Genomic DNA, 27,649 nt, shown 5'->3' on the forward strand with positions numbered 1-27,649 from the left:
CAGGTTAAAATCTCTCAACTCAGTGTAAGCACCAGCAGAAATGGGTTTGCAGCAAAAGTCCTGTGTCTTCTTACTCCTACAGCACGGGAAAGCCACAGCCAACAAGAAAATGGAGTGGAAGACAACAGCCCATGCTGCATCCTCTTCCCATGATCCTGGTGCTTCCTCTCGTTGTCCCCCTTCAGGCCCTGACATGAGGACTAAATGATGGTGGGACTTTCACTGAGGGGGGGAAATTTGGGGGCCAGGAGAGTCCTTAAGAAAGATAAAAGCATATGCAGCACAATTAGGGACTTGAAGCCCACTACAGCTCTGCAGAGGCTCGAGGTGTGATTCCTTGCCAAAGTGAACTAAATCAGAAGTAACTCCATTAAAGCAGGCAGATTAAAACCTGTGTGAAGGAGATCAGAAGTGGGCCCCATGTGGGAAAACACAAAGCACTTTAGATAATTGTGTGGAGAGCAGGGAGCAGAAAAAAGTAATATCCTACCTGACAGAAATCTTGATAACCTGGAAAACTGGGTGAAAGCTGGGAATGTAAACATCCTGTCTTGAAAAAAACAAAAACCCAGACAATCTCTTGACATTTATGAAAGACTTGATCTCCTAATGAAATTAAATACTAAAGAAAACCTAACATATTTGAACAGTGCTTGTGGGACTCCCCAGGGAAGGAAGAGGACTCGTAAAAGCGATCCTCCCTGTGTTGCTGGGAGGGAGGGGACTGCAGGCTTGGGAAGCCAAACTGTAAGAATCAGATAGAAGGACAATACTAACCTTTTATTTCGTCCTATGATGTTAGTGACCTGGACTCAGAGGAAAGAATTTATTCCTGAAAAATGCTGCTACAGAAGAAGGAGCATGGGTATTAATCTCCTGCAGATCAAGGGAATACTTTGGAAACAGAAGGCAAGTCTCCTGGGGCTTGGATTCTAGAAACAAATTGGAGAAAAAGACTCTCGAGCTGGGCTTAATCCATGGTACTGCCATTCAGGGACCGACTGTAATCTGTTTAGGCCCATATCCTGTGTTTACAAGTACCAGAATCAAATGCTGACAGTACTCAGTAGTGCATAATTAAATTCTTACTCCCCATTCAAGTCTTTGGCAAAACTTCCACTGACTTCAATAGTGCTGGATTAAGCTTTCACTGAATGTCATGAGAATTTGAAAAGCAAAATCAATCCAGATTTTGCAAACGGTCCCTTGTCTTTCTTGTGGATCAGACCAAAACCATAACCTAAAAAAAAAAAATCCTGTAAATGAAATAAGGATAAGGATTCATATCATGTGTTCTGAATACTTTTCCAGAAGATATGTAAAACTGAGTCACTTGGGGGACTACAGCCATAATAAGAGTTGTGTAAATATCATGTAGCAAAAAATATTCCTTGGTTAGTCTGCTCTTTTTGGCATAATACTTCTGGCAGAAACATATACATTTATTTTGTTGTTGTAGCTCAAGAGCTCCTGGTGAGTAATTCCTGCTCTGCAGATGGTATATGATGTAGATGATTCTTTAAGTCCAATTTTAAGCTGTAGTGCTGTGGTTTATCACAAACTGTTTTGCTGTAGTCTGATGGCAGGAACTCTGAGAAGCCAGTTTCCAGTGTTAATTTTGAAATAAATCCAGTTGCTTCATAGGTATATCCCTCACTATTAATCTACAATTTAAAAACAACAAGAAACAGGAAAGCCTGGCTGTAAAGGAAGTTCTTCCCTCCAAAGCCCCTTCTACACTGTGTGGGCCAAGGTTGCAGAAGTCTGTGAAACTGGTTATACTGCAGAGATTTTTCTTTTTTGACAAAATAAGTATCATTTCATCTTACTAAAAAAACCCCACACCAAATCAAATTCACTTTTGAAAAGATTACTCTTATGTAGAAATAGCAAATATGTTCAAACCATTAATAAACCACAGCTAGAGACGTGTGGAATGGCAGGTGACCTGAGTTTCCTTCGATGGTTTAGGGGATTATTCCAGGACTCTCTGGATAGATGTTTGTCAATAACTGCTATTCCCAGACCTCAGTGGCTTTCTCATAGCAGTGGCCTCTTGTCCTTGCTGCAGTTTCCTTAGGATCAGAAGGAAATTCCCTACTTCCTACTAGGAAAGATGAAGCGGCCATTTTTTCAGAGAAGCAACAGCTAGGAGAAACAGTTCACCCAGTTAGCAGAAGTCACCCCTGCTCTGGTGTTGTTACTGCCCCGTGAGAGGACTAGGCTTTCCACTCTTACCAGTCGAACTGTATCAGTAACACTCCATCCTTCAGCCCTGTCTTTGAGTTGTCAACATTTTTCTTTGGCTTTAGTAGTGACATAATAGGCTAAGTAGGGCTCAAGCAGATACTGCATTTCTATGGGGGCACCAGAATAAGACTGCAACTGCTGTGATCACTCACCAGCATGACAGACCTGGACTGCCCTTCTCTGGCTACATGCTTTCTCGCCTGTCCCCCGCTGCCCCAGTATTCCCAGCTCCCCTTCCCTTGGACAAAAGGAGTTGTCTGTCTCTGTCTCAGCTACGCCTCTGTCTCCTTTTGCCTTCTGCCCCTACCTGCCATGCTAACAAGGGTTCCTGGTACACAACTACAGTGTGTAAATAGGATTATGCTTTTCTGACACTTCTCATAGAACAGTATCAGCTGTACGTTGTTTCTCAGTGATTTTTGATTACACCTGAACTTTTTAAAACATGTATGCAGTCAGAATGTTTTTACTTTGTGTGTTTTGCTTTTTGAGACAGTTTACCCATGCTCTTATTCCTACTACATTTCCTCAGTTTGCTGGCAGGTTTTTTTTTCTTTTTCAATGAGTGTGGGAATTTTACCTATCAGATTGCACTGGAGAAGAAAACATATCTTTTCAAATATTTATGGGAATAAAATAATAATGCTATTATCTACACTCTTGATTACCAGGATTATCTCATTGTATATATACAGATCCTCCAGATAGGCAGATTATGTGATCAGAAGGTTCTTAGTGGGCCCCAGGCTCAGAGAGCACATTAAAGCGGATCAAGCCTGCTTTAATTCATTGCTGCTCCGCTAATGCTCTTTCTCAGGCGAATTTCTGAAATATGTTATTGATTTGGGGCACAGTGCAGTGCCCACTGAGGTGGATGGACAGCCATTGACTTTGACGGACAATAAGCTGGCACTTGCTTGAAGCAACAAGGTGTAAAGAAACACGTATTTCACTTCCAGGGCTAGAGGCATCTCAGTCGTTCATACAAGTTGATGGACCTTGAGTATCTCAGTCTTATTTTTTTAACTTTGTTAACAAATGCCTCTAGAATCTAGTGAACATGTCTCTTTCTAGCTATAAACAAATCTGAGGCATTTAAGGGAGTATAGGAGAGGGCCAGCTGTGTCCCTTAGAGAATAGAAAGGAAGAGGAACAAATGTTTTGGCTGACTGACTGAACAGTTTTCAGGCAGGCAATGGGACTTGCTTATAAAGTGGTTTTCCAAGAAGCTGACACCTTTTCATGGCTCAGCTAGCATGTAGCAGTTTAAGCAGTGAATAGAGGAAACCACCCTCCAAATATGCTGTGGCCATCAGCAATTTTTTTGAGAGGCATGATTGCTTTTTGACTAGGGTATGTGCTCTGAATTGCTTAAGCATTTTGAGAAACTTCCTTTATAGAGTTTGAAAACACAATAATGCAGAGATGAAAGACTCCTTTAGAATTAATGATGGGGACAGAACTGAAGTGACATCCATGCTGAAATGCCACTATCTTAAAATTTTCTTTTCCACTTACTGTGTTTCTAAGCGTGCCCATGGCTCCCACCCTTTGTCATGTCTGTTGGCAAATCACAGAGCCAAGAAATGTGGACTTCAGCAGTGGAGAGTGTTATGGGGTAGGAATGAGTTTTTGACATTGAGTCTGAGAAAAGTAAAGGTAGGAGAGAAGTAGAAAGGTCTTTTTACTTAAGAATATAAAAGAATATGAAAATTGTGAGTGATAAAAGAGAAGTAGATGAGAATAGGTGAATAGATAATGTGCCTCAGAAGGGGCAATGGGGGTAGACTCAACAGTTGAGGAAAAGAGGCCCTGTGGATTGGGGAAAAAATTTGCTGCACCTCATAAACAGAGGTAGGAGACTTGAGTTTAAAATTCAAGGATAGGAAATAATTGAAAAAGGGCTCTAGAAAGTTGTGGCAGCCAAGAAGAAATGACAATAGAGTGAGTTCAGTAACAGTGTTTTGAAAAGATCAGGCTCTAGTGATTTCGTTGGGCAATATTCCTTTCCTCACTCCTCTTGTGTCACAGGGAGGAGCATAATCTATCATTTATTTATATTTAAAATGTAACTATCCCACATGTGAGATGAAACTCAGAGCTGGTCATGTTTGGTTTGAGAGTCCACCTCAGGTATAGGGTCCTATGAGAAATTTTCTACTTGTCAGGCCTCTAATATACTCTGACAACATTGTGCCATGGCATTCTAATCTTCCCTGAGACCCAGCGACTGGCCTGGTTGCGATGCCAAGCTGCCCAGTTTAATTTGGTCTTCTCTGAACACCGACTTTCAGCATAGGAACAGTGCTATGAAGCAGAGGTGCACTTGTGTGACTATATCCGCAGAGGAAAAAAAACCAGCCTTCCAAAATAGCTTGTCTATATCCTTTTGGTGGTCTGCTTAATGTCCTGGCCCAAATAAAAGGAACATACCTTCCAAAAATCTTATCTTGGAGGCAGACAGGAGTGTTCTTTCCCAAGGGCAAAGCTGAGAAGCAAAAGAGAATACTGTCAAGCAAGATCCTTCTTTTTGTTTTTAATTTAAAGAAGGAGGGTTTGGTTAAGCTTGGGCTGGATGGCTTTCAAATGCAAATACTCCAGGTTACTTTAGGCGAACTTGATATCGTCTTTGAGTCAGACTAGTCTCTTAAAATGTAGCAGGGCCAAAAAAGGACTTGTGATTAAGGAGACTGCACATCCTTGGTGTCCTGGAAGCGTGCCAGGATATGAGATGATATTTCAGTCCTTTGCATTCCTAAGAATGTCCTTTTGTCCCATGAAAGGCTGACATCTTCCTGTGTCATAACGAAATGATGAGCCAGGGAGGGAGGTGTCTGTCTAATGAATCGGTCTGGAGACCAGCTAGTAGGCTCCTGCTAGGCTGATTGACTGTTGCTTTTCTGGGCTCTGATGTGAAGGGGTGTCAGGCTCCGAGGCCAATTCCTGTCCTCTGGCTGCCCCCTGTTGGCTTGTCCACCAAGTCTGCGGTGGACCTGCTGTCCCCCGTGTCTTCCGACAGTACTTGTAATGGCTGGACCCAAAGGAAAAAAAGATGCTCAAGGAAAGTCACTACTAAATGACAAAAGCGCCTTTTTTGTTTCTGCCTTAACGTGAAACAAAGTGTTGGGCTTTTTTTTTCTCTTGCCAAACACTGTATGGTTTAAGTTTAAAAGGGTGATGACCACACAGTTGAGGTTTTTGGATGCTGTGCTGGAAGCTGGCAGCTACTTTCGTTTCTGGCTATATTTACTTCCATTTCTGATTCATATTTTCTTTCAGTGGCCTTTTTGCACACAAAACCTCCTGTGCCAAAATCATTGCTAGCTTTATAAGCATAAAACGGCTACATCTGCTAAAAAATCACCCTTGTATGAAGAACTGCATCCAAAATTCCAGATAGGTAAACTATTATCAGTTTAGGTTAAGCATATAAAAATGTGAATGGCAGAAGGTCTGCTCTCAGCTATTCAGGTACAAGTTGCACTGCAGATGGTGGGAACTCCAGCTAGCTTACTGAGGGGCAGAATTGAGGCATTTCTGCTGTAAAGCAGTTGGGAAAGATATGTCATTTTCCTGCCACAGTAACTTATCTCCCCATAGATCCTTCTTTAGAAGGACATAAGAACTCTTCTCCTAGACTAGGGGGCCATCTAGCTCAATATACTAGGCTGACAGGGCTACCAGCAGATGCTTAGGAAAAGTGTATAAACACAGGGCACGTACAGCATCATCTTTCCTTTGGTGCATCCTCTTATCACTCAGGAACCACCATTTTTGAGACTTATTATGCAGAAGTTGCATAAGGGCTGTCACATCTATAGCTACTGTTGGACTAACTCATTGTCTAAAAGTTGCTGTGTTACTCATGCGTATTCACATATAGCCCTGCTAACTTTGTGAAGTCCATGCAGCTGTAGAGGCTTGTCTCTACCATTTTTGGACTAATATATCATAAGCAATGCAGTGAACTGATCTTCCATTCTGGAGCCATTTTGAGTTCTATTTTCACAGCTACGATCCTCACGTGCTCCCCCTCTTCCTCGCCATGATGTGTGGGCAATTCACACCCAGAAAATGCCAGCTGGCCTACCTCACAGGGCAGCTGTGTGCAACTGTCTTTTCTGAGATGCCAGGTGGTCAGTCAATTGATGGGCTGTCCAGAATGTTAGCTATGGGCAGAAATAGTATTCCACAAGTCTATGAAGTGGGGAAATAGATGGAATGACTGTCCTGTTTTGGCCCTTCAAGCATGCAGCAGGAGAAGGAAGAACCCTCTTCATAGCTCCATGCTGCAGAATTACAGATGTCGAGGTGGCTATAGCTATGACCATAGTAACTTAGAACTCAACACTACCAGTCTTATCTTGTGTGGCTGCATTACAAGGTCTGGAAGTCAGAACTGCTTTTCAGGCTGTTAGATTCCTGGGGACAGCAGCAATGCAAGTTGCAGAACTTTCCCAGGCCTCCAATTTAAGGTGATCGTGAGGTAAAATGAAGCCAAGAGCAAAAAGTCCAAAGTCAAAGCAACATTGAGGGTGGGAGGTGCAGGGAGGTAAGAAGGGGAGTTGTGCTACATAGGGAGAAGAGCCAAATAAGAACCTCCAGTGACTCAAGCTGTCAGAAAGAGCATGTCCTTCTACCAGAAGATGTATAGGAGGCCAAGAGGAATGGGATAAGCAGCAGTGCTACGATACACTTTCCCATGCGAAGCACAGCCCTGCTTTCTAGACATTCTAGGAGTCAACTTTGTGGCTGTGCCCATACGTTCTGCACTTCACCACAAGACAGCTGAACGCCAGATAATCTGATCTACCAGTCAGTTCTGATGTGAGAACTTTTCAGCAACTGTTGACTGCAAAAGACAAAGATCATGGTGTAAGGCAGAAGTACTCTTCTGAGACAGGTAATGGATAGAAATAGGATTTGAGGCCTGTCCAGCAAAGGTAATGGAAAAAAGTCATGCACTCTAGCTATGAGCATGGATTCTTTCTGTCCAACGTGCCAGTTTGCTGCATTCACAGATGGTGTATCAAGGGAGCCCCAATGGCCAGTTACAGCAATTCCTGCACTAATGTGAACAGAGCTTTTGATTTCATGGTTTGAAATAAAATGACCCAAATATAATTACACAAGCTTATTAATTTATTTGTTATGGGTCGGAAACCCTTCATAGTCTATAGCACCAGTTACAAGAAGGGCCAGGGGGATTAAAGCTTGAATTTAGCACAGTCAGATTCCTATATGGAAATTGGAAGAAACGAAGCACTAAATTGCATGTTTTATGATGATATCTTATTAAGGAACAATTAATGTCCAACTTTGAAAGCACCAAATTCATTCAGTATAATAAGAACAGCCTCATGAAGGTTTGAGCTGAATGATATATACACTAGTTATGCCCATCTATCCAGTCCTGGAAACATGGATAGATCTTGAAAGTTACCAGTGCAGGATAGCTATTTGTGGCCGATGTAACATGGGCTTTCTGTCTGCACAGGAAATTTCTACAGTGCTGCTGGCGGCATTACTGGCAGATTTAGTAAAGTCAGGGAACTGTATAAAGCATGGCAGCCCCTGTTCCTCCTGATGACATCTGATGCTTTGTCCTCAGGGCTCTGGGAACATTTCAGTTTTCAGTATACAGAGGTATTAAGATTCATCTTCTACAGAGGGAAAAGGATGTTGCTGGATGAGACTTCTTCCATTCCCAGTGCATTAGGGTGTTGTCATATGAGGTGTGTGCGTTGAGTGGATGACTATAGTTTAAACACACTTCACTGTATTTGAGGGCTTAAGGAAAACAAAGAGGCTGTCCCATCCAACTTCAAACAGAACAGGGAGTTGGGGATTTGGTCTGTCCGATGGGGTGCTACCAAACACGTGGGGTCTTTGTCGACGCTCTCAGGGAATTATTATTTCTGTGTGCCACAGTGGAGAAGCCACTTGATCAATGCATAGATGTTAGAGTGTGCTCTTCTGGCATGCAAAAGGTTAGACCTAGTCAGTTAGACCTAGAGTTAGTTGGGACCTTCACACAGAGCACCTCACAAGTGGACAAATATTGACCATTGTGGATTTGATTTGAGCCCAAGATGCAGAAGCAAGGGAACTGCACGCTGACTCAGACTCCTCACACTGCCTCTTACAGGCTTCTGTCTTACATGGTGGTGCAAAGCATTACCTTGTGTTTCTTCCTTGAAAAGTGTCTTGATGTGTGTGACTCAAAATCAAGGGAAAAATTGTTCAGCAGGGATAAAAATGAAACTTCATTCGTTTTTCTCTCTGGTGTTTTCTCTCCTTAGTTCATGAGAAGGATACATATGATGGCTGTGTCAGTGTTAGCGGTGGAGTCCATGAGTACAGCTTCAGTTCAAAAGGCACTTTATGCCCAAGTGACAAATCTGGTGACATCCATAACACAGGCCTGCTCATAAGCATAATATTAGATAACATGGCTACGTGTCCTTCCTCAGAAGTGGGAGCTATGATGTTGAACCCTTTTAGGTGAAAAGGATCTCAACCTGCATCCCGTTTCCTGGGTAAGTGTCCTAACGTGATGGGAAGGGAGCATGCCTGAGGTGGGACAGTGTTTCAATTCCTTTTCCAGAGGTTGTACTAGATTCTTTTGTGGAGGTACATATAGTCAGTGGGAGATGACAACTTTCAAACTACAGCGCAAGCATGATTATTTATAGAATTTTTCCTGCCATATGCTGTAATTAAGAAAAACCTGGATAATGGTGATATCTCTAGCCCTTTGATGGAGAAAAGCCTTGCTGTTAAATTAAATGACTGTTCCATTTTTTTTTTTAGAGGATCTGGACTATTACCCATGACTGTAACGCTTTTTCTAAATTGGAGTAAAGATGATGCATTTGTCTAGGGCAATAAAGCTGAATCCTGCAGGTGATTATTTTATTGGAATTCATAGAAGCTTATTATAGAAATGTAAGAAGGAATCAGGGCATCACTTCAGAAGGAGAGAAAAAACTGACCCTAACCTTCTCTCGGCACTGAAATGAAACCCAAAGTTATTTCACATTAATTTTATAGAAGGAGTCTTATCAGGTCTCTACTCATGTTTGACATTTTGCCAAGTTCTTTCCCTCCTGGTACTTTTCTCACAGGATGCAATGAAATTGAGCCTGCATACATTGCTTGGGGCCTCCTCCAAAATCCCAAGCCATGATTTCAGGACCTGCTTTCCTCATTCTAAAGATCTTGTTGCTGAGCCCAGATCTTTCGTCAGTGTCTAGCTGCAGTCTGCCTGCCATTGCAACCAAATGTCGCACCTTCCAGGGCAGCTGGGGTGCTGAGGATACTTCAGTATCACAAGATACAGTGAGCAATAGCTTTGTTGAAGGTGGTGATAAAGGGCCTCTGGAGAAATGTGAAGACTGGTTTATACCTCAGTGATTTCTGTGCAGTATAGCATCATAGAATAGAATCATTTAGATTGGAAAAGACCCTTAAGAACATTGACTCCAACCATAAACCTGACACTGCCAAGTCTGCCACTAAACCATGTTCCTAAGAGGACATACAGGATTCATCAGTAGTCATTTACCTTACTACTGTAGGTAGCATAGATAAACTAGCTTTACACTACCAAGCTCAGGTGCTGCTCAGCGCAGCTGCAGCAAGATGCAGCAAAGCATGGGTTGCACCTTAGGCTGGAGGTGCTGAAGTAGCTCACACTCAGATCTGTGCTACATCAGTTTCACCCATTAGGGGTATATGAGCTGTCCGGTTTAAAGCTAATTTAGCTCTGCCTGCATCACTTCTCCCTTCAGTGCTACTATTCTGTTTTGTTAACATACCCAATGGTTGCAAAGAAAGAGTGGGAACAGGGATAGTAGCAGTCACTGAAGGGGAAGAGAGCCTTCAGGATTTGGTTAAGGACTAAGCTAAGGAACTGATGTAGGCAAAAAGCTTCAGTTTTCCCCTGACTCTTGAGATATTTGGTGGTACTGCTCAGCTTGTCTGAAGGAAATCTCTTAGCAAAGAGCAAAAAACCTGACCCTGCTAGAGGCAAGGGTTGGATTGGTAATGGTTAGGTCAAAACTTGACTCTCAGGAAAATGCTTAGGAGAAGCCCACTCACCATGGCTGCACTACAGGGCTGGTCATTTTTAAAGTGAAGATCTTATGTGATAGCCTTTCCACACTTCTTTTCCCTGCAGCCTGCATTTGGCTGCCAAAGTACAGCTGATGTGCTGGTGCTGCTGATCCCGCAGTGCCATGGTCATAACTCTTCTTTCTATTGCATTACACAACTCCTCATCAAGACCTCATGGCTGCAGTGTCAGGATTGAATTAAAACATCATAAAGGAGTCTTTGGGGACCTGGAAACAAGATTATTCTGAACGCAGTGCAGAATCGCAGGAGAAACGTGCCTCTGACTACTTGCAGGTACCCAGGGCACAATTCAGGTGACCAAGAAAGACTAGCCAAGAGATCTAGGATCGGACAAATCTTATACAGTAAGCTTGGTTTCTTTGAAATATACATAGGGGTCCTAATTTCTGGTATGCTTTTTTGAGTAGCATTGCTTGAATTCTCCAAGAAAATGAAAAGATGCTGCCAAAAAGCCCCAGAGTGCTGAGGCATGAAAAGGAGGAAAACAAGTCTGCTTCCTTTAAACCTTGTTTGAAACACCTTAAAAGGTTTCTGATGTCAGGTAAAAGTTATAAACAGAACTTACTCCCAAAATTTCTAGGAACATACTTAGTGACTAATTTAGTTAGTTTCATTTTTCTATAAAATAGTAGAAAATGAAATAGAGCAGTACAAACAGCTATCCACCTAATGGTTATCACTGTGCCTTCACCTAGAAAATTACAAGGTTTTTTTTTTTATTTCTGTCCCTGGTCCACTCCCGTTAAGCTGGGTATGCAGTGTCTCCTACAGCCCTATTTTTGTGTTTTATTCCTGAAAAACTTGATTCACCACCAGATTACTCCCATTTTACGCTAGGGTAATTCCACTGATTTCAGCTAAATACAGTGAAGTTATTCTGGAATGATAAAGCAGTGACTACAAAAAATTATCTTGTAATAGTCCTTATGGCCCCTTCTTGATTTATGAACGGAGCATTTCAGTGGTTATGGTTCTTAAGAATTAAGACAGTCGAGTCACCAGTTTGACAACAACGCCTTTGTCACCCTTTTGTGTGTGTGCGTGCATGTGTGTGAGAGAGGGGGTCCCTCCTGTTGCGTTATCTCTTTCCAGCCTGCCTGGGTTCCAGCTGGTCCCACTGCTCGCTTGTCCAGCAGCAGTGTTAGCTCACTGCACATAGGATAAGCCATTTCATTCATGGCTTCGAGCCAGAGCTGCAGACTGCCAAGGAAGGGAAGGACCTGACGCTGCCTCCCATTGCTGCAGATGAGGATAACTCTATTGATTTCAGTGGCATTAAGCAGCTTCAGAGCCAGAGAGGAGCCTCACCTGCCAGGATTGGTTCCTGTATGGGGAAGGACAGCTTTCTTCTCCCAGCATTCCTTGAGTGTATACATGGAGTTACCCAAAGAGATGCTGGAGGAAAGGTGATGTGTCATCTTTTGGGGATTGGAGAGGCATTTTGTATAACATTGACTATCTTTTGCTTGGTATGCCTCAAAGGAAATATTGGGGAACAGTGTTTCCTTTCTGCCCCAAACTAAGGCTCTTTGCCAAGTTTTTAAATATACATATTTAAATCAACCATTTAGGAAATTCATAGCATAGGCCAGCCCAACCTCACCAACTGAATTTCCTCTAATAGGAAAAATTAATTCTGCAGGGACAACATTTCATTTATTAGGTTCCCAGGGAAAATAAGGGGTAAGAACTGTAAAGATGAAGTTGGCAGCCAAGGCTGAGGATAAAGACTTGAAAGAATCCATCAATTCCAGAGGGAATGTGCAAATTCCTCTAATAGGCCTGTGTCATCTTTACTGGAAACTGTTTAAACATGACTAACATTGTGAATGTTTGGCTGTACAACTGTGCCTCTGTTAGAGGTTAACAGTGGTTTCAGTGGGTCAAATGCTTAACATAATTACTGCCTGGGTTCAGGGTGCTTTGGAGGGCTTTTCAGATCCTTTATGCAACTTCTCCCATGCCACAGTGAAGAATGGCTACTTGACTTTCTCAACATTGCCAGTGTTTTGCTGCCACCGGCCAAGGGACTGTTTCTCTGCTCCATTGAGTCTGAAGGATTTAAAGTGGAGGCTTTTTCCAAGTCTCCACTAAATGCCTTTTTGCTCCTAGCACTTCTTAATAGACCGTCACTGGTCTACCTGTCTTTCATCATATACAATTCCATTCCAAGTGCATAGATTCCTTGGGTCTCAGGCAAGCGTGTGTTCTGAGGCATTAAAATGCAAACCCCAGTATGGGACTCTTGAGGGTTGTGTGTCACCTTGCTGTCATTGCCCTCTTTGGACATTTCACGCTAATAACTGTGATGGTTTTTCTGATGCTGTAAGATGTAAATTTGGGCATTAAACATTATATTCCCTGTTTGGATTGTGTTTTCTCCTCTCTCACCTGTGGCTCTTTTCCACAAATTATGGTTTGTTTTATAACAGATGCTGCCTTATATTTTCCTGATAATATTACTGTCCTAGTTGATAGGCAATATTAATTATATTAACATAAAGAGAGCTGCATTTTTTCCTTCATATTATACACATTGCTTAACTGCATTTGGCTTGCCTCTAAGCAGAAGTTGGTTTTATGTGTTCCTGAAGGAATAAATAAAAGGTGGGATTTTTCTGTTTGTATCGTTAATTGGTTTGGTGGTTTTTTTTCAGTAAGCAGAAAGGAGAAAATGTTTTCTCCATCAGGCAGGCTGGCTTGGAGGGTATGAAGTCACCTGTACAAGCAGTGTTTCTTTATCCAAATTTGTAATTAATTCTACAGACAAGAGACATCCATCTGTCTATCTATCCATCCATCTATTCTTTGCCACAATTATTTATACTGCACTGTTTGAAAAGGTTACTGTGAACATTTCAGTGCCATGATTTTTTCACTCTACTGACAGGGTTTGGCAGTCAAAGGTGGCTGGTGGTGTGAATTGCTGTGTAGAATGTAGATGCTTAACTTCCTCTGCAGCACCCAAGAAGGTCCCAGACATCTGGTATTTCATGGTCCTGTTTATTGAAAACAGTTCCAAGTTTACTTTCTGAGGGAATCTATTGGTAATCTTTTCCCAGAGATTTTTGTTTTTATGTGTTTTCTTGAATTTTCAGCTGTTTAGTATGCCAGAGAGTAAACAAGTCATACCTGCCTGATCTTCTCTCCCACTCTTCTCTACCCCTCTCAGGACAGATTCTTTCCAGTCTCTATTTCTCCTGCTCCTTCTCACTAATTTTTTGCAGGAGTACAAAGGACACTGAGAGGAAAAGAAGGATGACTGTACTTTCTGAGATGAAGAAGGAATCTCTATTTTTAAAATAGAATAATGGAATAAAGTGGTTTCTCCTCTGTATATGTAAAGGGAGTCTGAGACCTTATCCATCCCCTGTGGAACTACTTTTTATGACTTCTGAATCTTTCTCTGAGAAGATGTCTTGAGAATAAATATGGTGCTGTCACAGGAGTAAGTAAGTTTTGTTTCTAAGATTTGCTTTCTATTAGAGTCCAGCCTGGCACTTGAAGCCTAAATGATGCAGGAATTTCAGAGGTGTTGCCCATCAAAAGCTCTTACTGGCTTCATTTGCAGTTCTGAAGCTCCAGGGACCAAACTGATATAGGCACCTAAGTAAGTCCTGAAGTGTGTAACTGAAAGCACACCCATTTGAAACCTCAGCTCCTGGTGATTCCAAGTGGTCAGTGAAGCATCTCCACATGACCTAGAATTACAGCAACTCCAATACTAGAAAACGAGACTGAATGCTGTCTCTCGATGCTGCTAATGCATTGACCACTGCGAAAATCCACTCTCAGCACTGAAACAAGAAGAAAGGTTTTCCCTGATACTCTTTAATGTTTAAACTTTTTATTACTTTCATAAAAAAACCCACAAAGGAATGTAACAAATAAATAATGTTGAATGTTGGTACAAATTGAAATATAAAATGCTTCTATTCTACAATAAAGAAGTGATAAAACTGACAAAATAACAATCAGATATAAAAGATTAAAAAAGGGGAAAAAATGACAAATATAAAACTGGATTTGGTGAAATGTTATGGTAATCTCAAAATAAATAGTATCACAAATATTATATTAACACATTGGATCACTCGTTCTGTTTTTATGTGAAATTATTACCCCTAGAATCCTGCTGACATCCTGCCAGAATTAACCATATATATAGGAGGCCAGAAATCTTGTGTATATTGTAAGAAGGGATTTTATGACAGATGTCCCCAGTTGTAAAGTAAAAACAAAAACAGAGAAAAAAATCAAAGCAGCCAGCTGCTGAAATACTGTTGCTTGCTTTGTATTAACTGGTTCTTCATGAGGTTTTTGTCCATGCGGTTTCTACCTTTAGAGCATGTCTACTGGAAATTTTCTTTTGGCAATGACTTCAGATTGGCCAGTCCAGTCCTGCTACTGTCTTGGGTGTCCCTGCACTGCACTTCATTGTGTAGTGGAGACCTGCATACAGACTGCACCATGTGCTTGGTAGCTTGCTTCAACATCAAATTAGAGTAAGCTGCCCTTCTCAAATTTTCTTTTAGCTTAGGGTGAGTGTTCACAAGGGAAGTGAGCACTGGGTCTCCTGGGTGCTGTAAATTGCCTTCTGTGCATAAGCTTCCCCAGGCAGAAAAGCCCTTGAAACCTGACTCTTCCAACCAAAAGTAGCTGTGGACCCATGCTTTGAGGTCTTCATGCCCTCATGAAGGACTGAAAGACCTGCTATGGTTCAGCTTGTTTATTTTTCCTTAGGTCTTTACCTGGTAAGTAAGAATTTCCTTTCCCTTAATCCCCACACTTTCAGTGGGCTACCAAGTCAAGATCCTTCTTGCCTGTTCTTTTCATGGATCTTTACTTGTGAGCAAGGCTTTAACTTTTAAGTAACTTAAGTTACTTTCTGCACAGTGTCACAACTTGAGATTGGGAAAGGATAGGCGGTGCTCCTCTCCTACCCACGTAGTTGAAGCTAGGCTAAAGCCTGGTGGTCAGGGCACTCTCCACCAAAGTGCAGACTGAAACCTCATCTTCCAGCCTCTCACCCAGGGTGCAAATGGTAGCTTTTACTGCTGGAGATGCTGTTATTTCCAGATGAATTTAGTGTTGCCAGGGTTTCTAATGACACAGTGCAAATATCTTATCACCTAGCTCCAGCGTACCTGAGAAATAGGACCCTGGCTGCTCCTGTCTGCACAGCCTGCCCTGGGCATGAGTGGGACCTCCAAAGTGGGGACCGTGGGAGACTGCTCCATGGGGTGATGGTGCCAACTGGTTAGGGTATTTCCAGAGTCAGAGGGACTGCATCACTCTGTGACACCCTGGGGCAAGGGAGGAAGTCTGGTGTTTGCTCTACTCCAAAGATGAAGAAAAACTCTTGAGAGAGCAGAATTGACCTGGCTTCTCCCTGTCTATTCATATAATATGAAACTAGATATTGTCTGTCAGTACTTGTATTGTAGATCTCTCAAGCAGAGCCACATACCTTTTGCATGCTAGGCAGACGCTCTGAGTTTATGTGGATAAAAGCTCCCTGAGGGGGGACCATGGCCCAGATCCGATAAAATATTCACGTTTCTCACTTCCCACTTAAATCAATGATCAGCTATTAACTGCAAAGCGTTTCAGGAGTACTCCTAGTGCCATGGCAAGATCAAAGAGGAGCAAGATCTTAACCTGGTAGTGAGATATTTGTACAAGGAATGAGGTATTTCCAGAGAGCAAGACATATACAAGGAAGAAAAATAGGCATACTGAAAGCAAAGAACCATAAACTAGATCTTGGAGTTAATGAAGAAATTCTGTGCATCCAGAGTATTACCTGTGTGGACAAGGCCTGTGTGGACAATCCTCTTCAAAGAGGAATGAGAAGAGAACAAGAGAAATCAGAAATATTAGTTCTGGGTTAGTTCTGTTACATCCTTCTTGCATGACCACAGACAAGCAATCTGAATGTGGATTATCAAAAGAGTTCAACTCACATTTAAGCACCAACTCAGCAGCATCAATGGTGGTAGTAAAAACAGCAGCAAAAATCTGCATCTCAGGCTGTTTTGAGAAACAACATAAAATACCATAAAAATGGATGTGGCTGGGATTACCCAAATATACTTTGAAGAGGGAAGAAAGAAGGTGATCTGAGGCAGAATCTCAGAGATTTGAAGTCTCTCAAAAATGAGAATTTTAGCTATGTTGAAGTCACCTGAGAGATCGAGAAGGGTGAAATCTTTGACAATGATGAGATCACTAAAGTCCTTCTTTTTTTTAATGTGGACTGCTAGGAGAGGTGTCGGAAAGAGTCTAGAGTAGAAATGGAGGAAAGGACTTCAAGCTTTGACGCAAGCAGCATATTCAATAAAGCTGAAGGTGAAAAGGAAGAGAATGAGAGAGTGGGGGGTTGGAGAAGCAAAGTCAAGATTTTTTTTTCTTCTTTTTTCCTAAAATAAGACTTACTGTGATAGAAGAGCCAGAGGACACTATTGCTGAAGGGTAAGCTATAGGGAGATCATATAAGAGTTCATGTCATGGAAAGAAGCATCTGGGGCAGGTGGTGTGCTCAGACAAGAGAGCAGACAAGAAAAGTTTGCAGATGAAATGAGAGAAAAGAGTTACAGATGAGGAGGATGGAAGACAAGGCCAATAAATAGGAAGAAAAAATTCAAGGTATACCTTGATAATTTTCTCTAGAGAGGAATTGGCAAGGTCATGTACGCTGGTAGAAATGAAATCTGGGAAAGCAAAGGTAGCAAAATGGCCAGAGTCCCTTTCTTCCCTCTTTTCCCTTGGTCCCAGTATGCCACTTATCACAGTTAGTCTCCACATTGAATCCTCTTCTCCTACTACTCATAAAATCCTTCCCAGCTGTTGCAGTTGCTGTGGCAGCATTAAATATTTGAGGATGACCATGTTAGGCAATGTGGAAATGACAACTACTGATGGATCTTGGACACATTGGTCTCCATTTGATAACACACTTGCACTGCCCCTGCTCTTGCTGCGCAAAGGACCATGTCAGTGGAAGGAAGGGAACCAAAAGCAAGGGGGAGAGCAGGAGAAGCAGATGAACTATTAATGTAGATGGGCTGCAAGACGATTGTGATGAAAAGAACCAAGAGAATCTATAGCTAAAATTAGAGGCTGATGGAACTGGAAGGATAAAAGATGGCAACATGGACAGAGGGGAAAAGAAGTATCAGCTACAGTGCTGTGTGGAGGATAAAGAATGGGAAAGGGAAGGAGAAAGGGCTTAGAGGGCAAGCCCAACTTCTCCACCATGGCCAAAGCCAGGAAGGGAAGGGGAGAGGAGGAAAGCCCTCTGTAAGTGAAGGAGGCTGCAGACAACAGACAGAGTTCTAATCTTTGCCAGAATGAGATTTTCACAGCTCCCACTGGAAAAATTGGAAAGCCTACTTCCTCAGCTTATGGAGGGCAAAGGAAGGGAGGGAGACAGGAGAAACTTATCAGTGTCTGTGGAGAACTGAGACACAAGGTGATAGGAATGTTATATAAGGAAAAAAAGTAGATTATATTCCTAAAGATTTTATTTCCAGAATGTAATTAACCATAGTCACAGCAAAGCTGTGAGAGATTGAAGCACAGAAGGGAAGGTTTCAGGAGAGACTACTTTAAAATATACCTGCCAGGAGCCAGCTCTTAGAAAATCATTTTAATTTCCCCTGATCTTGTCTGGATACAGTTCAAAAGCCTTTTAAATCTTGTTTTGGCCTTCTGCCTTCATAGCTGTTTATTTCCTATGATTTTTATCCAACTCAGACTTTGGGGGCTATTTCCCTGAGCTACTTCAAATTTAGCTGATACATCCCTTCTTTCTTAGACCAATATCTTAAATAACTGGAACTTCGTAATGGTATGAGCTTTTCTGTGACAAGCAAAAGGAAATGGTGATGCTGGTTGCTTACTAAGAGCCTGGTGCGAGACAGGACAGTCCAACATTTAGACAACCTTCAAGCAGAGCTGACAGAAGACAGGACTTTCTGTCCTGCAGGTTTTTGCAGGCCTTCTAAATACAGCAAAATATTTCTCTGTAAGGGTTTGTAGAAACAACGTTTTTTTTGTAGGGGATCTTTCCTGGGAAGCTTCAACTCAGGGCCATTTCTACCCAAGAAAGAGTACCCCCTGGTTCACCTCATGCTGGGGCCTTTGGGGCTCTGCAGTGCTTGACTGCAGACTGATTAGACTTGCTTAGAGCCCAGATGGGAATTAGAGGTGACTGGGAAAATAGAGTTGTGCCCTTCTGGGTTTTTTTTTTTTTCAGTATATAAAGACAGCCTGAAAAGTATTTTCATTTTTCAACTCTTTACATTGACAAATCCTTTTTATATTGGTCATTCAAGCCTATTGTGGGCAAGAAAAGTACTAATGAAATGGTGGAGTCAGAAGACCCAGGTGGAGGGAAGCTGAAGAGAGAAAACACCACAGGCAGGCAGTTTAAAATTCTGGTGTTTTTCTTAACACCTATTTATCTTCAGGGCATTAACAATTTAGGTAAATGGCACCAGTATCAAGGAGTTACCACCTCAGTCCCTGCAGTTGTGGAGACAGAGGGACCACATACATTCTCAGTGGGCATGTCTACATGATTGATGATACTGAAACAACTATATCAATTATAAGTCCTGCTGCTTTTATTTTGACTGAAATCTGTGTAAAGGAACTTTCCTATTGGCACCGTGCAAGTTTACTGAAGCCAGCAAATTAATTTATAATGAACTGGAATGTTCATATTAATGTTATGCACACCAGCCTGCACTACCCCAGGAAGCAAAAGACAGCTAAGAGAGGGTTTCGCAGTCAGCATAAGCTCATCAGAGAATGTCCTGCCATCAGAACACATAGGCTTGCCCTTTGCAAGCAAGTGCACAATGTGTGTCCAGGGCTGAGTGTCCCTTTGGTGGTAGCTTAATTTCAGGCTGGCCTAAACCAGTCATGAAACCACAGCCTTGTATGCTTTCCTTGGTCTTGGGATTTTACTGCATTGACAAGATCTGAGGTCCCCTGCTAAAGCCAAGCAGAACAAGATATGGTATTGCCAGTCTTTTTAAGGAAAAGAATGAGAAGAAAAAACTGCCTCAGGGAAATAAATGTCCCCTTGCTTGATCTGATAAGACTGGTTAGATATATCCTTAGTGGATCATCTTTATGACAGGAACTTTCAGAAGCACCTCAGGAGCACAGGTCTCCTCACCAGCTCAAAAAGTGAGTTTCATACTGTGAGGCTGGCTGCAGGTGGTTCAGTGAGTGCCGATAGTTTTTAAGAAGGCAGGGTTTGTGTTTGCCCTCTTAAGCTCTGGCATAAAGGTTTGGTTTGGTTTTATCCAGACGACAACTAACGTGGTCAAGGTACCTCACTGCTAAATCCCGTCTGGAGACAGGGATCCTGTGTTTAGTACGAGGTAGCCACAGGCCTTTCCTTTTTAAGCACAAAAAGCTGTCTCTCATCATATCCAAGAGTTATTTCACAATAAAAACACAGCGAAGACAAGGCTCTTAAGTTTTACCAGAGGAAAACTCACTGAAGTCAGCCTCAAATGGGGTACAGGGCTGATCTTAGTGAATTTACCTTATGGCAAAACTAAAGCACATTTACCTCTGGCTACACAAGCATATTGCCTGTCTGGGGGGGTAACAGAAAGCACCAATATAAAGACAGTTTAGGTGAAGCCGGCAGTCTCTCCTCACCTATTTTACAGCACAATAAGGCTGTCTTGGTCTCTGCTGGTATTTCTGCAGCAGGATTGCGTATTAGTGTTAATTATCCATCAGCAAAAGCTACTTTTTTTTGCCTGTAAAGATGGTCTTAGCAAAATGGGGTTGCAGCTCAGGCAGAGGGCAGGAAAGTCTCCGCGAGGGCATTGCTGCTAAGACGCGCTTGTGGATGCAGCACGTACATCTGCATTCTTAGACACATTAGCGTCAAAACCCCCAGCACACTGGGAACTTAGTGTGGGCTAAGCTGTAATGCTCGCTCTCTGTGCAATGCTGTTATCTTATAATTTTGCCTGAGGACAGGCTTAGCCAAGCCTGCATACATTTATCCGTATGAATACCAAGTAATTCACAGAAAGCAGGAAGCAAACCAAGTGGGCTTGCTGGACAGGGGAGTCACGGTTTTATTTACAAGGAGCGAGTCCGTATCGAGCGCCTCGCTCCATATTCCCTTGTTACTTACACGTCCAGCTGGTTTTTGCAAAGATGCTTTGCAGGGCTTGTTGCTTGAAGCCTGCAGGTTGCTGACGTGGGGAGGCCTGGGATGATGGGCCACACCGGTTTGAACATGTCAGCTTAGCTGCTGTTTGCCTGCTACCATGGGTAAATGCACTTAGGAGCCTTCTCCCTCTTTCACCCCTCCGCTATTTTTTTTTTCCCTTTTGGTCGAGGACAGAGGAGCCTTTGAAAGCTTTTGATAAACTTATGTAATTGGGTATGTTTTCCAAAGCACGGCTCTGTTCTTTCTGAGGGCTTAGCTAAGAACATTATTCCGATTCTTCTCTAGGCCTTCAAAAGTGCCGATCCTTTCAAACATGTGCAGTGTGAAGGATTACAAATTTGTTTTTCAAAGGACCCCAAATCCCTGCTGCTTTCATCAGTTCCCCTCCTTGTGCCCCCAGTTTTCCTTTCCAGCCTCGTAGCCCCAGCAAAAAGCCGCAGGACGCTGACACTCCCTCTTCTCCTGTCCCTCCACCTCTCACTTTTTCATCTTCTTTTCAGCTCCCCCTGCCCATGCCCCCCCAATATTTTTTATATGCAAACAAAAGTGCAGAGACGCATTGCCATGGCAGCGATGCCGCAGTGGGCCCTCCCCTCCGTGTGGCTGCGAGCTCTAAACTTTTAAAATAATGGCCTGAAAAGAACAGGAAGGGGACAGCTTGGGGCAGAGAAAGAGAGCGAGGGAGAGCGCAAAAGCAATGAAAAGTGGGACAAAACCATTGGAAATGCATTCAAGCTGACATCACCACCCTTTCCCACAGTGGTCATTCACTTAGGAGGCTCCAGTGTCCATTCACTGTCTTAAAGCTAGCTTTCTAGAGCCCTGGGAGACCATCTTTGCCGGCCTGAATGCCTTTTTTGTTGTGAAACAGTGAACTGTTTCTGAAACCCTGCATAAAGGGCTGAGTAATTCACTGCAGTTGCCAGGAAGTCTGAGCCACTTGTGAACTAACAATAGTTAACTTTATCTGCCGGCCCGAGCCCCCCCCTTACAGCTGTAGGTCCCGAATTCTAATAAGGGCTTTACTCATGCCTCTGAGGTTATGGTAATATTTTATACATCTTTTTTCATTAAGACACAGTCATAGCTACTGTTGAGGCACCGGAGGCAAGTGCTGTCGATTGATGGGGGGGTGGGGAAGCCAGGGAGGGGGGAAAGAAAATAGCTTTTTATATCAGTCAGGCAGTTTGACCGTTTTATACTAGAAATACAAACTTGGTTTGGGGGAAACCAGGGAATGTAATTTTAAAAAAATCACATTAGAAACCCCAGAGTCAAGCAAGACCTTATGATTTCTATCTGTGAAACAGCCTCAGCTTTTCATATTTTGGGGTTGTTGTTTTTATTTTTTGCTCTCCTTCTTCTCTGTCCCTGTGCTGCAGGCATGATGGTGACAAGGAAGCAGGTGAATCATGAGGGAAGTAGATGAAATTGTTTGGGTTTCCCTTTTAATCCGGATTTGGATGTTGATGCTCAGAAAAATTCTGCACAGTGACAGCACAGCTGTGTATAAGTGGTGACACAAAACAGTGATTCATACAGTGGTCCTGCAATGCCGAGAACCGTGGTGTGCCTTTGAAAGATGTGGATCATCAATTTTCTTCTTTACTTTCTGAACTAGTTGCTTTCTTGAGAACTAACAAAATCAACTTCAGTGTAAGAAAAGTTCTGCCTTATCTCTTTGGCCTCCAGTGTTTTGAAAAAGAAGAAAAAATATTGCTTATTCCTCACTTTTAAGGAAATGATCACTCAGAGTGGAATTTATTTCAGAGCATCAGTGTGAACATTCCTGTTCAAGGTAAAAGACGGCACAGCTTGAACAACTCTTCTGTGTCTTTGGTGTATGTGTCTTGCTTGCTGTGCCTTGAGAAATAGCATTAGAAACACCTGGATGAAAATAAAAACACATCTTTCAAAGGTGTACACAATACTTTACTAATTTTTATAAAAAGTGATTGAAAGATGCATAGAGGTTTTGTAAAACTAAACCAGAGATGTACTTGATGTGTTCCCCTAGCACTGCAATACTGTTTTCTTGATCTGTACTCATGACACCAACCAATGCCTGTGGGAGCTGCATATGTTGTGGATGAGGTCACTACAGGGTCACTGCATAGTAAATAAGTTGCTTGGCTTTTTGGGTAAGTTCAAGTATTGAATCACTTTCATATCTTCTCTCCAAGTGACCTTTACCAGGGGGGAATACCATGCTCTGATGGAGTGACAGATTTGAACTGGCCCTTTTCCTGTCTAACAGCAACGACTTCTGAACTTCGCTGTGGGTTTGTCCTGACAAGAATGAAAAGCTGCTTTCAGAGGATGGAGGCTCACAAGCTGTGCGTTGTATGTGCACACACACGGGTGTGCATACATCCCCCACTCCCCAAAATACTCTCTTTTCCCCTAACGCAGATGAACTGCAAGAGCAGTCACATATCAGAATGGCAGAGCCCGCAGGTAGCAGGCAGAGGGGAGAGCGGGGATGCAGGAACGCCATTTTACAAAAGGTGTTTATTAATCACGAACTAACTGTAAAGTCATCAAAGCTACCCCCATGGCCCTGACTGAAAGCTCTGATCTACTGGCAGTGCGACTTTCTCTCGGCGTGGACCGCTTCTGCTTTTGAGCTGAAACACATGAGCTGAAGCTGACGGTGTTGTATTTTGACAACCCATTTAAATAAAATGAATTTATTTGCTAATCCCTTGTGGGGAGGCAGTTTAAATTAGAAGGACTAAGAGCATACGATGGAGAGAAAAGGACCGCAGCTTTCTAATTTACAGTGACCTTCAGGATTCACCATAAACCTTTACCACCCCCAAATGAACATTTCATCTCATTCTGGAAATAAGTTTTGATACATATAAAGAATCTGACCACTTTTTTACATGCCCAAATGCAGACGAAGCGCTTTTGAAAGCCACAACCTGTGACACGGACTTAAAATTTGTCCCTTAATATATTCATTTGCCGCATTTGTCTGTATGATGTAATCCCTCTCTAATCATCTCTGCCCTCTCAGAGCACCATAAATACTCCAAGTAACTGTATGCCTCAGCTAGATGCAATGTGATTTCATTCTTTCACTCCATTGGGCTATCTACCCACCAAAATGTGCAATACTGAGGGATCACCATCAAATTTGGGTGTGATAGGATGCCAGGGAAAAAACCAACACAAACTCAGAAAGGATTAAAAAAATACAGTACTAGTCTTGTATTTCAAACTGATAGGCAGGATTTCTTCTGGAAAAAGACAGTGATTGAGATTTTTTTCCTTTTTAGATAACCAGGTCAAGCATTTTACACCCTCTGTTGTGAAACCTCAAAACCTTAGCTGTGGAGTTACCTGGGATGGAGTGTCTCCATGGCTTTTACATTTTACTTGTGCTTTCAACTTCCATAAAGCAATTTCTTTGATCTCAGTGCCCTACTCAGCCCCTTTTGGCTCCTAATGCTTTTTGCTCTGCTTTTAGTGACTTCTTTTTTCCTGTTTCTAAGCTTGGTCTCTCTTTCCTTCTGTTCTGGCAGACCTGTCTCTGACTCCCTGAGTTTTTCTTATTTAGTGGGATTCTTTCTCCTCCCCTGCCACCTGGGCTGTGTCTTGCTTGTTTTTGTTCACTCCCCTGTCAAAGTCTTCTTTGTTTCCAAGCCTCTTCTGCTGGACTTTGCTTTCTTTTTTATTAGGAAGTTCTGGCTCAGAAAGCCTCAGCATCCTGTCAAGGACCACGTTAGCTGCTGGTAAGTGTGTCCTACAGCCCTAGAGCTGCTCAGAGTTACCTCGGGATCCAAAACTCTGTGAAGAACAAGTAGCTAACAGCACATAGCTTGCTCTGACAGTGCTCTGCTCTCCTCCTGACAGCTTCTGTCCTGGCAGCAGCAACATGAGAGATGCTCCATATTCATAGTGCATGTTTGACTTGCTATGAGGCTCCTGTGTGAGAAGATCTGACCCGACGGGGACAGTGTGAAACCCCAGAAGGTGATCTGTAAGAGCAGACTGTAACTTTGCTGGCCCGGTTCTTCCACCAGGCCACCCAGGCTTTTCTGCGTCTGGCTTACAAGAGATCTCTGCTGAACCAGAAACGGCAGGGGACCCTTAGCCATTGTATCTGACACTGAGGGCCACAGCATTCCTCCTCACTCTCTTCTTGCAAGGGCTGAGGAAAGGCAAGTGTTGTGAAAGCCTTAAGAGAGTTGTATTCGTGAATAAAGGGATGTTTCATCCCTATGCCAGTTGTCAGGTAGGATCCCTATTACAAGATAAAGTTGAGGCAGGAGAGAAGGCCTTTCCTCTCTGTACATCTTTAGAGAGTAAATATTCTAAAATAAAACTACAGAAGAGACAGTAAACCCAATGCAAGTCTCTGTTATACCCAGCATAAGCATACCAAAGTCATCGGCATGAACCCAACATTTGGAGTTTGCCTGTTCATTAGCTGGATCACTCCATTTTGATGGTGCATTGGTTTAGCACTGATGTAACACCTTCACAGCCAAACTCTGTGAGCCCAGTTTGAAAGACTGCAAGCATTTCCTTCAGGTGGCCAAGCAAGCAAAGCAAAATGAAAGCTGCTGGTGAGTGAAAGGAATAAAAAAACTGGATAAGAGAGTGTGATATTTCTCAGAGCCCTGCTGGGAACGCTGCAGGAATCCTAAAGAACACATCCAAGGTGGAAGGAGAGAGGAACATTTTTTGGCTGGAGTTGGTGCAAACGCTTACTGTGCAAGCACTGAGGGCAGGCCTGCCTCTTTTTTTAATGGCTAAGGGAATAGATGTGGTCGCAGGATAACAAGAGGCAAATCCTTTTTCTATTTTTTTAATGCTTGCCCGTCTGTGTAACACAACCAGAAAAATTCATTTCTGCAGTGGGAAATGCCACTGAAGAATCGAGCCACTGGTCCTTCATTCAGAAACCTGATGTTTGCCCAGCTATTCTCTCAAGCCATCTTTGCCAGTGAAGTCTAATTTCAACTCCATGTATGTCTTTATCTTTTCTGAAGCAGGAAATATTAATCACTAAATCTGATTGGTCTCACTGCTGCTTACCCTACGGCAGCTTTTTTAGCTTATGAAAACTGGTGTCAGTTGACATTGTCATCCACATGGCTTGATGAGTAAGAGCTGAAGCTGAGCTATTTCCATTATAAATAGACAATAAAGCAGAGAAGCTGATAAACGCTGAGGTAGGGTAGATTTCAGCAGGGAGGTTTTATGAAATGAAGTTTTCTCATTGGCCTCATACCCATCCTATTACTGGAAATGGAGCTGCCTATGCTCATCCTTTTAATGTTTTTATTAAGAGATCTCATCAAAAGACAGGAGAAGACTGTGCAGCCAACTGAGAAAATTAAGGGGGAAAAGGCTTATTGTTATATAAATGTCCCTTCCTCCCACTTTTGCAGAGCTGTTCTTGATCCTTTCAAAGCAGTCTCCCTTCGAGAAAAGAAGATGCTGTTAGCTCGAATCATACAAAGAAGAAATTACAACAGTTAGTCTTTTATGTTAAAATTTTAGTCCATTAATGCCATTATTATTTATCTAGCGCAAACTGAATGCTAGGGGCTTTTCAGATAGCAAACTCCGCATCCCAGTGCATGGTGTACGTGTGATACATGCAAGAGGATGTGTGAGTCAGCATCTAATTAGGTGCTGGCCTGCACCTGCGGAGATCGGCACTGGTATCCCAGCTCTGCGGCACACGGCTAAGCCAGACTAAACACGCTTTTCCAAGTTGCTCAGCTCTCGTCTTTGAGGTATGAAGCCTGATCTCTCAGTGTGTTACTTTTCCTGCTGGTCAAGTAACCACTTCCCATATAAATAAGGACTACTTAGCGTATGAAACTGGTGAAGGGAACTGGGGTTGTTTAGCCTGGAGAAAAGGAGGCTGAGGGGAGACCTTATCGCTCTCTACAACTATCTGAAAGGAGGCTGGGTGAGGTGGGTGTTAGTCTCTTCTCCCAAGTAACAAGTGATAGGACAAGGGGAAATGGCCTTCGAGTTGCACCAGGGGAGGTTTAGATTGGATATGAGGAAAAATTTCTTCACTAAAGGGCTGTCAAGCATTGGAACAGGCTGCCCAGGGAAGTGGTGGAGTCACTATCCCTGGAGGTATTTAAAAGACGTGTAGATGTGGTGCTTAGGGACATGGTTTAGTGATGGACTTGCCAGTGCCAGGTTAGTGGTTGGACTCGCTGATCTTTAAGGTCTTTTCCAACCTAAATGATTCTATGATTCTATGCTCTCATTAGAGGCCTCTGTGCACTGCTACAGCATGATACCTCAATAAATGCATTTCTTCCTCTGCCAGAACACTTTTTGATTTTCCGTACTCAGTTCCACAAACAAGCAGGGAAATTTCACCTGTATTTTTAACAAGTTTGCTCCATACCTCCTTTTAAAGTTCTTTTTTCCCTTTGAAGGATGAATATTTTAAATTAAACAGAAAAGGTAAGGGGCAAGCTGAAGGACGGGTGCAAGGCTTACAATGCTTAGGATGAAGTTTATTGTAATTTCCTCCAATTTTTTCCCTTCCTGTGCTCCCTTGGAGAGAAGTTTGAATGGAAAGACAGACAGAGTTGATTCTTGATTTCTCTAGATACCCGTATCGAGGAAAATTCACTACACTTAATTGCCTAAGCAATTGCCTAAGCAGGTAATACCTTCTGCTCTCAATAGATAGGATTTTCTAAGCTGATGCACTCACCTGTCCTCTAACAAAGTCTCTGAAAACTGGAGGTAAAAGGTTGACCTGATCCAGAGGGTCTCCTCCATTTTGGGTGTAAGGACTGAGGTTAAGCACCTCCATAGGGTCACTGCCACACATCACAGCTTCAGAGAGGTCCCTCTGGTGATAAACAGAAGCAGCAGGTTAAAGACAGGGCAGAAAGGGTGAAGTAGCTGTGTTTCTTCTGATCCTTTCCACCTGCCCTAGACCTTGAGCATGCCAAAACAGAGGTGACACAGGCACAGCAGAAGGGGACTCCTATTCCCTTTTTGAGGAACATCAGGGCTGGTCCTGATAAGCTGAGATGGAAAGAGCATTTC

At 42.7% G+C, this 27,649-nt stretch overlaps 1 protein-coding gene across 1 annotated transcript in view; it reads right to left on the reverse strand.

The window, feature by feature from the left end:
* Positions 1 to 735: 735 nt before the first annotated feature.
* LOC142034873 (uncharacterized) overlaps positions 736 to 27,649 on the reverse strand; it is a 35,891-nt gene continuing 8,977 nt past the window's right edge. Inside the window, exons 4-6 of the mRNA XM_075036696.1 lie at positions 27,309 to 27,449; positions 4,684 to 4,738; positions 736 to 932 (exon numbers count right to left, since the gene is read on the reverse strand). Coding sequence (XP_074892797.1) covers positions 799 to 932; positions 4,684 to 4,738; positions 27,309 to 27,449 — 330 coding nt within the window. The 3' untranslated portion in view covers positions 736 to 798. The remainder of the gene's footprint in view (positions 933 to 4,683; positions 4,739 to 27,308; positions 27,450 to 27,649) is intronic.

Source organism: Buteo buteo, chromosome 9 (genome assembly GCF_964188355.1).
Source record: "Buteo buteo chromosome 9, bButBut1.hap1.1, whole genome shotgun sequence".
Lineage (NCBI taxonomy): Eukaryota > Metazoa > Chordata > Aves > Accipitriformes > Accipitridae > Buteo > Buteo buteo.